This window comes from Nansenia antarctica, assembly GCF_963989245.1.
Source record: "Nansenia antarctica genome assembly, chromosome: 1".
NCBI lineage: Eukaryota > Metazoa > Chordata > Actinopteri > Argentiniformes > Microstomatidae > Nansenia > Nansenia antarctica.
The window spans coordinates 88,328,873-88,341,954 of record NC_137674.1 but is presented as its reverse complement, the minus strand read 5'-3'; the positions used below and the strand labels follow the sequence as shown (position 1 = coordinate 88,341,954).

Below are 13,082 nucleotides of genomic sequence, written 5' to 3'. Positions count from 1 at the left end.
AACAATCTCTCAAAATGTAAAACTTGATCAAACGGCTCAATCAAGTTGCCATTCCACTGGTACATCTGGATTTGTACGTCATAATCTGATAATAAATTAGGGCCTTTAACATCGCAGAGAACATTTTACATAGCATGTCTGTAACCCTCTGATCCCACGGTTTGTCCCATCAAATCAATGCAGCCAGGCTATTGAATAGACCACTGTATGAATGAATGAATGGTCTTTACTGTATCTTTCTCCAATACCAAACTAGATACATTCATTCCCTACCACAAGGTTCACAACTATTATCTGTTTGACCTGAAGCTGAGGAGATAAGGACAGAGTACACTGTTCTGTAATCTGTACTTTAGTAACCTGTCTGTCCAAACAACCTGCCCTTGGATTGAACTACACTACCCATAATGCACAATAGAGCACACCTTTATCATTCTTTATGGCACCTTACTCCTACCCTGTTCATTTGTTACATGCACAAACATGACTTAGAATAGCCTAGCATGTCTGTCACTGTACAGTAACAAGTAAGATATGAGTGCAGTCTGTCATCACACACTTATTCTGATGAAAAATATATTCCCTCCATTTCTCCTCCCACCCTATATTCCAACAAGGCCCCTAAGGTCAGCTGAGACTAATCAGCTAATAATTCCAAGAGTAAAAACAAAACAAGGTGCAGCAGCTTTCAGTCACGCTGCCGCATGCTCCTGGAACAAACTCCCTGACGAAATCAAACAGGCCCAAACCCTTAAAATATTTAAATCTAAGCTAAAAACCTTCATGTTTTGCACCAGTTATGATTTAACACAAACACTTCTATCAATGTCTTTTTGCCATTAACTATTGTCTTATTAAATGTTTTATCTATTTACTTCTTAGATTTGCTTTTATTCATTGTCATTTTTATTTTCTTACTATGCTCCTCTTGCTGTATTTTTAAATAATGTATGTAAAGCACTTTGAATTGCCCCTGTTGTATGAAATGTGCTGTACAAATAAACTGGTCTTGCCTTCTGTCTGTGGAGTTCCTTGGGAGTGCAAAAGCGCCATGGGCTGACTTGCATCACAGTGTCAACAGACATCCATTCACATGATGTCCGTGACAGACTGCCAGAATATATTTTTTTTTACAGCTGGTGAAAACCAAACAAGGTCTGGAGACCTTGACAACACGTCAGTCACGTTCCTAAAACCATCGGACCATCCTGTTGCATAACGACACTGGCCAGCCAAGCCCCACCTCGGCCCCATATCATATAAATACTTCAACCTCCACTCCAAATGCGCTGCACTGCACTGCACAGGCTACCTGCTCCCTTCACCACCTTATCAGCAGCAGTCACAAGGACAGCCAGACAACTCCACCTAGCAACAGCATGCAGTCTGCAGACGCCAAATTCAACAGGAACTCCCTGCTCCTCGCGCTGCGGCGCTACAGCACAGCCGTGCACACCATGGAGCACACGGTGCTGCTGCCCAGCCTGCTCAGGGACGTGCCGTTCGACCACGACGACGACGAGAACAACCAGGACTGCGAGGCGGCCGAGGGGTCCTGCAGAGACGTGTACGAGTACTACCACATGCTGAAGGCCATCAGGAACACCGTGGAGAGCGGACTCATCCCTCTGGAAGGCCTCGAGGCGAAGACCCACATGGCTCTCAACACGTCCCTGGAACCCCTGCTGGAGGCGGACCCCGAGGCCATATTCCACTTCCACCTCAGGGGGCTGTTCTCTGTGATGGGGAACCTCACCCAGAAGTCTCAGAGCCTCACGTCCAAGTACATGGACATCATCGGAGTTTTAAATTAGGGAACCGACCACACAGCTAAGAACTAACTATTATAGGTACAAACAAGCAAACAAGCTTTTTTTTTTTTCCGAATTTGAACAACATGAAAAAGTTACTCAACATTCCGACTGTCAAACTGTTTACATACAGCAATAACGGGTTTTGTGACATGGTGAAATGCAATAAAAGTGCTTTGTCGAAACTGATCTGTGTTAAAATGTTCTTAATGTTAATTGCAAATACTGTGCCTATGCCAGCCTGTGGGATAGAGTATGTACTGCACAGTGTGTGTGAGGACGCCAGCAGCCACCACATGTCTTCATCTGACCTCTGATCTTAGGGTTAGGGTTATATCTTTTCAGGGTTCCTACAAGTTTCAACAAGTCGAATCTAAGACCTTTTTTTAGACCTCTTTGGATAGAATTTTAGACCTATTCGACACCATGTGATAGCTTTTTGTCATCCTCGAGGTGATGAAATTAGGGATTTCACTGTCATACAGACAAAAAAGTCTGAAGGATAATTAATATAAAATAAATAAGTCCTATAATTACTCAAAAGTACATTTTCATTTCCGTGTAAATAGATGTGGTCGGACTGATTTGCTTGCAGGACAATCTTATCTATTTTTTTTATACCTAGCACCTAATTTTTTAGACCTAATAACTGAAATGTAGGACCTTTTTAGGCCTTGTAAATCACATTGCTGGATTTTAGACTTTAAGGCTTTTTAAGACCAGCGCGGGAACCGTGTCTTTTACATCTATTTCATAAATATCACAGTCAATGCACATGTTCTTGACAAATGCATCTCTTTCATAATAGCATCACCAAATGATACGACATTGCATTTTGAACACAGCTCTGTATTTTGTCTGTGTATGAAATCACTTCTAAGTACTCTGCACATGTCCGTGAATAGCAGGTGATAATATAAAGATTTTAAAAAAAGTATTGTACTAGTACTGAAATACAATGAACCCACTCTATTGGAATGAATAATAATAATCAGAACATCATTTAGGTAGGGATTTTATTTTATTATTTACATGACTCTTTCGAGGTTTAGCCAGCATGTGAACGACTTCACAACAACAGGACAACAGAGAGAGAGGCCACCTCTCTCAGCGCACAGGGTGGAAATCTTCCACAATCTCAGCAAAGGTCTTTTTCTCTGTTAGGATGAAGACAAAGAGGAACAGAACACACATTTGATTACATGAATGAAACAACAGAAGAACAGCCTTCTGACAACACATGCATTAACAACATTAACAACATGAATAACATTAACAACCCTAACTAACTATGTGATCCTTGCAAGAACAAGACATCAGTCTGGTTTTACATAACTGAAAACAAGGTTGGAATAATCTGCCCACAAGTAGTTCTCAATCAATAACAAGTAATGACACAAGATGTCTACCAAGATGTCTACCAAGATGTACAGGTTGTGCAGGCATTCCTTCAGGCCCATAACTAATTGCAGCCAACACTTCAATGGATTTTGCCCCAGAGTGAAGACCATGATTAGGTTAGTTGATTTTCAGTTGATCACGTCTCTTCACTACACTGGCTCCCCGCTGTTGGAATGAGCTTCCCACGGCTGTCAGAAGTGCAGAGTCACTACCCATCTTCTGTCTGAGACTGAAGACCGCCATCTCTTCAGGCTACACCTTAACTGCTCCTCCTGAGACATCCACTACCCCCCAGCACTGTGTCTCCTGAGACACCCGCTTTTCCCCTCTACTGTGTCCCCTATGACTTCTACTGCTTCTCTGTTCTCCAGTGTCTATAGATATTTATTTATTTAAAAAAAGACGTTTTCCTTCTATCACTGAGACTGCCAATGGCACCAGGCCTGAGCTAGATTACTCTTCCTGCTACGACTGGTGGATTGATGGAAGGCGTCTGCTAAATGACAAAAATGTAAATGTAAAGTTGAGTTGGTGTGTTGGTACTGGGTTAAAGTGTACCAAGAAGGCCTAGGCTAGTTCTCCAGGACTGGGTTTAGAGAAGCCCATGTTGCCCTTACGTGTCACGTTCTAAAGCTTTGGTCCTCATGTCGGGATCTGATGTGATGATCAGACTTTTTTTTCGAAAAATCTGAATAAATTTCTGTGTTGTTGAAAATCAACGACACATCGCTAGTCAACTAACACTGCTTGTTTTGTGAGCCTGCTAACAATGTAAAGTAGTGTTCTAGTTAACTAGGTAACTATGTAAAGTAGTGTTCTAGTTAACTAGGTTACAATGTAAAGTAGTGTTCTAGTTAACTAGGTAACAATGTAAAGTAGTGTTCTAGTTAACTGGGTAACAATGTAAAGTAGTGTTGTAGTTAACTAGGTAACAATGTAAAGTAGTGTTGTAGTTAACTAGGTAACAATGTAAAGTAGTGTTCTAGTTAACTAGGTAACAATGTAAAGTAGTGTTCTAGTTAACTAGGTAACAATGTAAAGTAGTGTTGTAGTTAACTAGGTAGCAGTGGGGATTACTCACCCAATCTTGCGTTGTTGCAGTATTTTGGCTTGACTAGCGAGTTTGTGTTGTGATTCTCAACAACGTTGAAACGTACTTCCGTGTTTCAAAAGAAAAGTCTGAACATTTTGATTGGTTGTCGATATGAGGACCAAAGCATTAGAACCTGTCACATATGTGTGTAATGAAATGACCCGTTTGTCTTTTGTTGTGACTGAAGCCAACTTTATACAACTTTTTAACTAGATGTTTACTTCAATTTAATCTACCCACCTTTCTCCTGAAACTCCGCTGGATGGAGCCTGACGTACTCGTTCATGTCTCTGTCCAGTCTGGCGTACGTATAGTTCTCATACTTGGTGACGTGGTATCCAATGAACCAACCAACACTCATCATCAAGGCTTGTCGGTGAACACCTGTGAATGGGATGAAGACAGACTGAATACCAAACACACATATATATATATACACATGGGCCTGTATGAGGAACACATGCAGGAATAATTAAGCAATATCACACGAGAGGGAGTGCTGTCATACTCAATATCAGCATGGCTGTGATTCGGTCGTAGGTATGAGGCCGCAGGCCTATTCAGTATAACAGCACGTCCTCGAGTGTGATAAAAAATACAAAACAAAAAATAGTTCCGCAACTGAACTTCAACTGGACTGTTGCCTAGTAACCTGAACACAAACATCCGCAGGCTAGCTACTTTGTATTAACGGTCATTTAATAGAACACCTGTGGCGTGCGGCGGAGTGATACATAGTTAAAAGTCCCAGTGCTGTTATACTGTAAATCAGCACTCATGGAATGCCTCTTGTCCAATCAAATGACTTGGTCGGAACTAACTGTTTCATCAAGCGGGTTAGGAAGGATACAGTAAGGATGAAGCTAGTTTAGATATTCAGCTCCCTGCCTAAGTCATGGGACAGTGGCGTCCCACTTTTTCTTATTTTGGCTCTAGCCTATACTCCAAAAGTTTGGATTTGAGGCCTAGTCCCCCTAGGCATATTGTGTCTATATAACATATAAAATATTGGTGTCTTAACCACAACAATCTCATGAAATTGATGGCTGCTCATCCCTGGTTAATGTGATCACTCTATAACCTTACTACTGATGTTCACATTACTACCTTTGCACTATTGATGTTCACATTACTACCTTTGCAGTTTGCACTACTGATGTTTACATTACTACCTTTGCTCATACTGTATATTGCACATTGCACATGTCTCCTGATATAGCTTCTTTAATACTTCTGCACATTAGATATCATACTGTACATAAACTACCTCACTGTACATAGCTCATAACTGTATTTGCACTTCTGGTTGGATGCTAAACTGCATGTTGTTGTATAGTAGCCTACTTGTACTCTGCGATGGCAATAAAGTTGAATCTAATCTAAAATTATGAATCGAGTGTCCCATCGGAGCTCTATACACCCATCTTCTCTCTCTCTCCAAATACACTTGACTTATTAAACATCCTATTCTAGTGCTCTAGGCCTGCAGATGAAGGTGTTTCTCCTCTGTACCTGCTCTCATCGGCGGTCTTCGGTTCAGGCTGTTCTGTAGCATGGCGGTGCACCAGCCCAGCAGTCCCAACCACACCGAGTTACGGTTCACTATCCCTGGGGGAGGCAGGACCGCGGCTTCGGCCGGTAACAGGCCCATATCGGCAGGTAATATACAATATAATACAATAGAATATGATATAATATGATTACAACAATACAACCTGTCAGCTGCCTGTGGACTGACTCTCTAGCCTGGCTAACCAGTCAGCATCCCCTCACTAGGAAGTCAAGGGCATCCTGGGCCGGAAGAGTGTAACAGAGTAAAATGTCCGCCGGGAAAAACAGTGTAACAGAGTAAAGTTGTCCTACAGGAGCAGTGTAACAGAGTAAAATGTCCGACAGTAGCAGTGTAACAGAGTAGAATAAGCTTACCGAAGAGCTTATTTCCATATGGCTCCAACGTTGACGGCTATCATTCCGCCACCAAACCGAACGTGTTTCTGCTATATGGCCGTGACGATGGTATGGAGGACGGAGTCTATATTTTTATTTATTTATTTCCTTATTACTGTGTGAAGTCATTTATTTATTCATTCATTCGTTGATTTATTTATCTATATATTTTTTAGGACAGACTTGGTCCTCCATATGATGGCGCCCTCACGTGTTTATAAATGAGTAGTCACATATGCCCTTTGTGATCTATACCCCCATTTATATTCATATCCATTTGTGAGTGCGCATGCGTTGCCGATAGCAAAAGGCTTGGCTTGAAAGCTGTTGAAACGTAGAAAGTACATGAGAATTATAATTTCCTATTCAGTAGATGAATCATTCACACACACACGGCACAGTCCGAATTGTTTCAGCAGCTGTATAAAATAAAATATAGATATATTTGATGTCCAATGTCCAACACGCCCTTAGAAACGGTGTAGGTTTCCCATCCGGTCATATTTTCCAACTTTTCCGGTTCCGGCCATAGGTCCTGCCCTTTCCGGCCATAGGTAGCGCTACAACTTCTATTGTTGTCATGAATGGAATCGAATTTTCGCCGTGCGATTAAAATGCTGTGTGCATTGGGCTTAACCCATCAGTAATGTTGGCTGTTTATAGATCTAATCTCTAGCTACCTTAAGATACATGGATGTTGCGCGCGGATGTTGCCATTTTCGAGAGAGAGAGAGAGAGAGAGAGTTAGAGAGAGAGTTAGAGAGAGAGAGAGAGAGAGAGAGAGAGAGAGAGAGAGAGAGAGAGAGAGAGAGAGAGAGAGAGAGAGAGAGAGAGAGACAGACAGACAGAGAGAGAGCGACAGAGAGAGAGAGACAGAGAGCGACGAGAGAGAGTTTAGGTGAGAGAGAGACAGAGACAGAGACAGAGGGAGAGACAGAGAGCGACGAGAGAGAGTTTAGGTGAGAGAGTTTAGGTGTGAGAGAGAGAGACAGGTGAGAGAGAGTTTAGGTGAGAGAGTTTAGGAGAGAGAGAGATAGGTGAGAGAGAGAGAGACAGGTGAGAGAGAGTTTAGGTGAGAGAGAGAGAGAGACAGGTGAGAGAGAGTTTAGGTGAGAGAGAGAGAGACAGGAGACAGAGATGGAGAGACAGGTGAGAGAGAGAGACAGGTGACAGAGATGGAGAGACAGGTGAGAGAGAGTTTAGGTGAGAGAGAGAGAGACAGGTGACAGAGATGGAGTTTGATACAGCACTCAAGTTTTACTTGATGCATGATATGTATCCTCCTGGCATACCCAAGGTTGGACACCTTAAATCAAGGATTCGAAAGGCGTCCAAGAATTACTTGATGAAAGGTAAGTCAGTGTGAATAACTATGTTATAGCCACTCTTGAAGCCACTGCTTGAAATGGCGAAAATGCATAGGCCTATATCAAAATTGAGTGTCTCATTAAGCATCTGCTAACTATTATGTGCATAAAACCTGTTTCCAGTGGCTTTATATTTGCACTTCTAAATGAATGCTGTATTTTCCTGCTGCATCAGGTGAGGAGTTGTACTATAAGCGCAAGGACAAACTTCGCTTGGTGGTGTGCAACAAAGATGGAGTTCGTGATGTCCTGATGGTAACTTTCTTATCTGACTTGAGTTCTTGTCCATCATCTTTCCCAATTATGACAAGATTATCATTGTTGGAGACCTCAAAACCTACTTATTCAATCTCGCCTTTTAAATGTCTGTCTTTATTGTTGTTTCATCTGTTCTATTGTTGTTTTATCTTCTTTGCTCTCTGTGAAGCACATTGTGTCACCTTTTTGTGAGAAATGGGCTATACAAATGAAGTTTGATTTGATCTGAAGGAGTGCCACGACAACCATGGGACTGGGGGTCATCCAGGGAGACACCGAACGCTGGAGAAGGTGATGGCGTCCTACCACTGGTCCACCTTGCGGGAGGATGTCATAAAATGGGTGAGTTTTTGATGTTATTAGTGCATGGTGTGTGTGAACATTGTAATTTATACACTGCCCGTTAGCAATGATCTTTTACTCAAAGATCTCCAACTCTTGTGTAATTCTCATACTGACCACAATCTGATTCTGCACTGGAACACCCAGACCATCATACAGGCTACGGCCCCTCAACCACAGCGGTTCTGCACCTAAGGCACTAAGCCCAGCAGCTGACCACCACCACCAACATGACGCCTCAACCACAGAGAATTCTCTGACTCTAGATAATTTCCTCTGAAATGTCACTGTTTTAAAGGTTGATGAGTGCCCCCGCTGTCAACATCATGAGAAAATAAAGACAGTTGCACCTGTACTCCATCCCATCCAAGTGAAAGAGGCATGGAGTGTCCTGGGGATTGATCTCATTGGTCTACCCACCACTGCAAAGGGCAAAAGGTAGCTACTGAATGTTGGGCAGAAGTATGTGTAACTCCTTTTGGTTAAAGCTAGTGAGATAAGCTGACATCATGTATTGGATAAGTCAATAAAAGTTATGAAGCAAGTTTTTGGTGGACCCCATGAGGAATAGCTGCTGCAATGCTGTAGCTAATGGAGAACAATCTGCATTTTTCATTGCAGTTACATTCTGACTGCAACCGACCTCTTCACCAAGTGGGTTGTGGCAAAAACCCTCTACACCAAAACAGCCAATGAGGTGTCCAGGAAGATAGTCAACATTCTTCTTGACTTTGGACTGGTAGAGAGGATCATTACCGACCAAGGACGGGAATTTGTGAATGAGGTACAGTTATGTATGTAAGACACAGTGTATGTGATGTGTGACATTTGATAATTGTAATTTAATCTAATTTAATTGCATACACTAATGCATCTGCAGGTCAACCGTGGTGTTTTTGAGGCTCTGGGTGTCAAACCCTGCATCACGTCAGCCTACCACCCCCAGGCCAATGGACAGGACGAGCGCACAAACCGCAACGTGAAGACTGCGCTTGCCAAGTACTGTGGGGAGGGTCGGAACGACTGGGATGCCCATTTGAGGGGCGTCGTAATGAGCATCAACACCTCTAAGCAGGTAGCCTACTATTGTGTAACAACTGCATATGTAAAGAATTCAAACAAACATAGAAAGAAACAAAACACAATTCAAACAATATAGAAAGATGGTGAAATGCTATTGATTGTACTTTTGTTTTGTTTTACAGCGATCAACCAAGTACACCCCGTACATGGCACTGTTCGGACGGCACCCTCGCAGCCCAGGTGTCATCAACACAACACAGACTGAGGAGGGTGACGACTCAGCTGTGATTGTGGTTGATTTGCCAGAGGAGGATGTACAGGCGAAGACTGTCGAAGTTACAGATCTACATGCAAAGGTTATGTAAAAATGGCAATTTATGCATAATAATATCTAATAATAACAAATACGCATACAATGGCAATATATGCTATAAAATAAGAATATTTTTTAAGGGACAATTAATTAAATTATTTTTAAAAATCTGATTTACCAGAACATCCAAATTGCCCAGGCAAGGCAGAAAAAGGCCTACGAGGCCCGGAACAAAAAGGAGGTCAAATCCTTTGACTTCAAAGTTGGGGATGAGGTCCTACGGGCAAACAAGCGGAAGGAGGGACGGAAAGGAGGGCGACTGGAGGCCAATTGGTTTGTGCCGCACATCATATCCTCCATCCTCTCCATCCCCAAGAAGCGGAAGAGGGAACAGGAGGTGAGCATGATGCTGAATGGTAAATAATAGTGTTTTTTGTCAGTTCAATAGTTGTGATTGCACCATGCATTTTATTCCTTCAGTGTGAGCGGTCTGACAGTGTGGTGGGCAGAAATGACCACAGCTATGCCACAACAATGCGAGAGGAAGACGCCAAGAAAAAGAGGACAGAAGACGACAACTTGGGTATGTTTCTCTTCACCAGTACTGTATATTACTATAACCTTATATGAAAACGGTGCCACTACACCACTGGCTGTAGAACTGTTTCTATGGACCACTGTAAGAGGACTTTAAACAGTTTTTGTCTTGTAGACCGTGGCAAGTCCACCCTCCTGGTAGCGGAGTGGATGAAGAAGAACGCCCACCGGCTGGAAGGGAAGGACAATTGGACAAAATACAGAGAGAGGAAATAGAGGCTAAATTGAAACTGACTGAAGACGAAGAAGAACGTCAAGAATTGCTGGACATTTTTTTGTTTGAATTTGAACTTTCAATTGATTATGATTTATTTCTGTTAGAGGTCAAGGACAATCTTGGCATCCCTGTGTGCGCAAGTTTCAAGGCTCCCAGTTCGGAAGAGTGACTGATTAATTAGTGTGCTTGCAGTCGCAAATATAAAACTGAATCTGAACAGTAGTGTGAACTACATGTTGGTCAGTGGTCACATTACCCCAAACGATAACGGTGGCTGACCGATGGCCTTATTCACTTATTCCTTCCAGCTAGAGTCTGGATCTAGCTAGAGTTAGAGTCATGTCAGATGGAGGGGCTTTTGACACGTGCATGCTGTCTGAGTCAGTCCATCCTCTCCATGGGCGTGGGTTAGATGTGGCTACAGGCCCCACGCTTTCAACTGCCAGGCTCTCCCTCCGTCTCTCTGGGGCCTACGTCCAATTTATTAATTATTTTTTAGTCCACGTCCAGGATCGGCCTGGTGACAGACTAGACAGCATTATTAACATTGACCATGGAATTGTCCTGCCGGAGACCGGCTGTTACCCATTGACGCATCCTGTCTGTCCATAGCTCCCGCTCTGTAGCATCTCCACTCTTCCTTATGGTGGTGACAATACCCGGTCCCTTGTGGGGGTCACTACACTCATTGGTGTGGTTATTATCATGGTTCTGCTTGTTTGAGGTTTTCCCAAATAAGATATATATGTATATGTACACATGCTATATTTCGGTTAACCTACACAATGTTTTTACTTGATTCCAGCTAATTTGTGAATGAATATGTTTTTGTTTGTGTATGGTCAATCAATTTTTATGTAAATATGGTTTCATGCTGTATTGATTTACAATAAATTCATTGCATTTCATTCAATCTTGTCTCTTTACTACAAAAACACATCTGATTGAGGAAGACTACAAAACATTGAGAAAGGATTTGGTAAACCAAGTATTTCATGCGTCATATGGTAAGAAGAGGGGTGTGGCCATAGTAATTAATACATCTCTACCATTCTCTGAAGAGAAAGTGATAAAAGATAACAGGAGAAGATATGTAATGGTTGACCCTATTACATTAACCATAGCTAAAGGTAATGAATCTTTTTTTCATTTCATACCTTAGTAAGACCATTAGTTTACTCTAACGAATTAAAATGATTAACAAGCATAATGGCACAGAGAATGCAGAGATGTGTATATATACAAAGGGTTGAAATATATGTTATTATTATTATTACTTTATTATCACATAACAGCTATTTGAAGCAAACTATGGAAAATGTATAACTGAGTAGTGAAACACTAAGAAATAGTGAAATACATTCTTAGAAATGTCTACCTTGTCATGATTACAAAGATACCACTTGATTGAACACACACACTGTGACACATTGGTCACACGCGCGCGAAACACACGCACACACACACACACACACACACACACACACACAACACACACACACACACACACACACACACACACACACACACACACACACACACACACACACACAACACACAGTTTCAGATCTACTAACGGGTCTTCGTCGTCATCGCGAATCATAGCGAATCATAGCGCTACCTATGGATCTAACTGGCTAGCTAGAAAACCAACTGTGTGGGATTTACATATTGAGGAGTGCATGTCAACACTTTTCATTATTTTAATTCAGTCGAATATTGAAGAGAGGCCTGCTATATGGCCGTGACGATGGCGCCCTCACGTGTTTATATATGAGTACTGCAGTGTATCAGATGAGCGCTACGTAAACGCAGTCACAAAGGGTATTATTCATTTACAGTTTTTCTCGATTGCTAAAGCACAATTTCTAGATCTCTGAGCACAATGACCAGTTGCCTAAACACATTTAATAAATCAGGCCCCCAGTTGGCTTAACTATAAACACATTTCACCTCCGATTTCACAAAACTCTGAACACATTGGCATTTGCCAAAACACACGTTGCAGAACTCTAAACACATTTGCACTTACTAAACACTTTCGCACTTGCTAAAACATATTATAACTTGCTAAAACACACGTTGCACAATATGAACACATTCTCATTCACTGAACACATTTTGCTCACACGATGCAAAATGGTAGACAAAAGTTGAACACAATGAAAGCACGGGTGTCATTGCTTAAACACGGTGACTCAAAATTGAAGACACCTGCAAATAATGTGACACCATCCATATTGGCCAGTTTATGTCGACGAGGTCCTGTGGCCTGACCCCGCCCGACGACGTGATGCACAGGCCCCCCCACAGGCCCCTGCACAGGCCCCCCCACAGGCCCCTGCACAGACCCCCATGATTGCAGTCGTGTGACCTTGCACAATACAGTACCTCTTTACATACAAGAATTTGTGACATGTTTTATTTTGTACTGTATTTCCCCTGTATGCTATTTCTCTCTTTTGAAATATTGGTTTTGGGGAAATCTCTGATGTCGAGAAAAATGGAATGGCAAAGTACAGGTTGTCATCAATAAATGGGGTTCAATTCCCCCCAAAAGAATCTGTGACTTACTATTGATTACTATACAGATGGGATTACTATACAGATGATGGGGTATTTAGAACATCACACCCTGAACATTGTGTTTTCAATTTTTATTGAAGTGTGTGATGGATACCCAATAGTGTTTACATTTTTGCAAGCTGTGAGG

General features: G+C 42.1%; 2 protein-coding genes across 2 annotated transcripts; one reads left to right on the top strand and one right to left on the bottom strand.

Moving 5' to 3' along the window:
• The first annotated feature begins 1,300 nt into the window (after nt 1–1,300).
• On the top strand, nt 1,301–2,000 carry thrsp (thyroid hormone responsive). The gene has a single exon (XM_080534070.1). The coding sequence runs from the start codon at nt 1,380–1,382 to the stop codon at nt 1,812–1,814; it is 435 nt and encodes a 144-aa protein (XP_080390196.1). The 5' UTR covers nt 1,301–1,379; the 3' UTR covers nt 1,815–2,000.
• An 823-nt stretch (nt 2,001–2,823) lies between these two features.
• On the bottom strand, nt 2,824–6,096 carry ndufc2 (NADH:ubiquinone oxidoreductase subunit C2). The gene is made up of 3 exons (XM_080537599.1): nt 5,818–6,096; nt 4,546–4,689; nt 2,824–2,968 (listed from the first exon to the last, which is right to left on the bottom strand). The coding sequence occupies exons 1-3, from the start codon at nt 5,954–5,956 to the stop codon at nt 2,919–2,921; spliced, it is 333 nt and encodes a 110-aa protein (XP_080393725.1). The 5' UTR covers nt 5,957–6,096; the 3' UTR covers nt 2,824–2,918.
• Nucleotides 6,097–13,082: the final 6,986 nt, after the last annotated feature.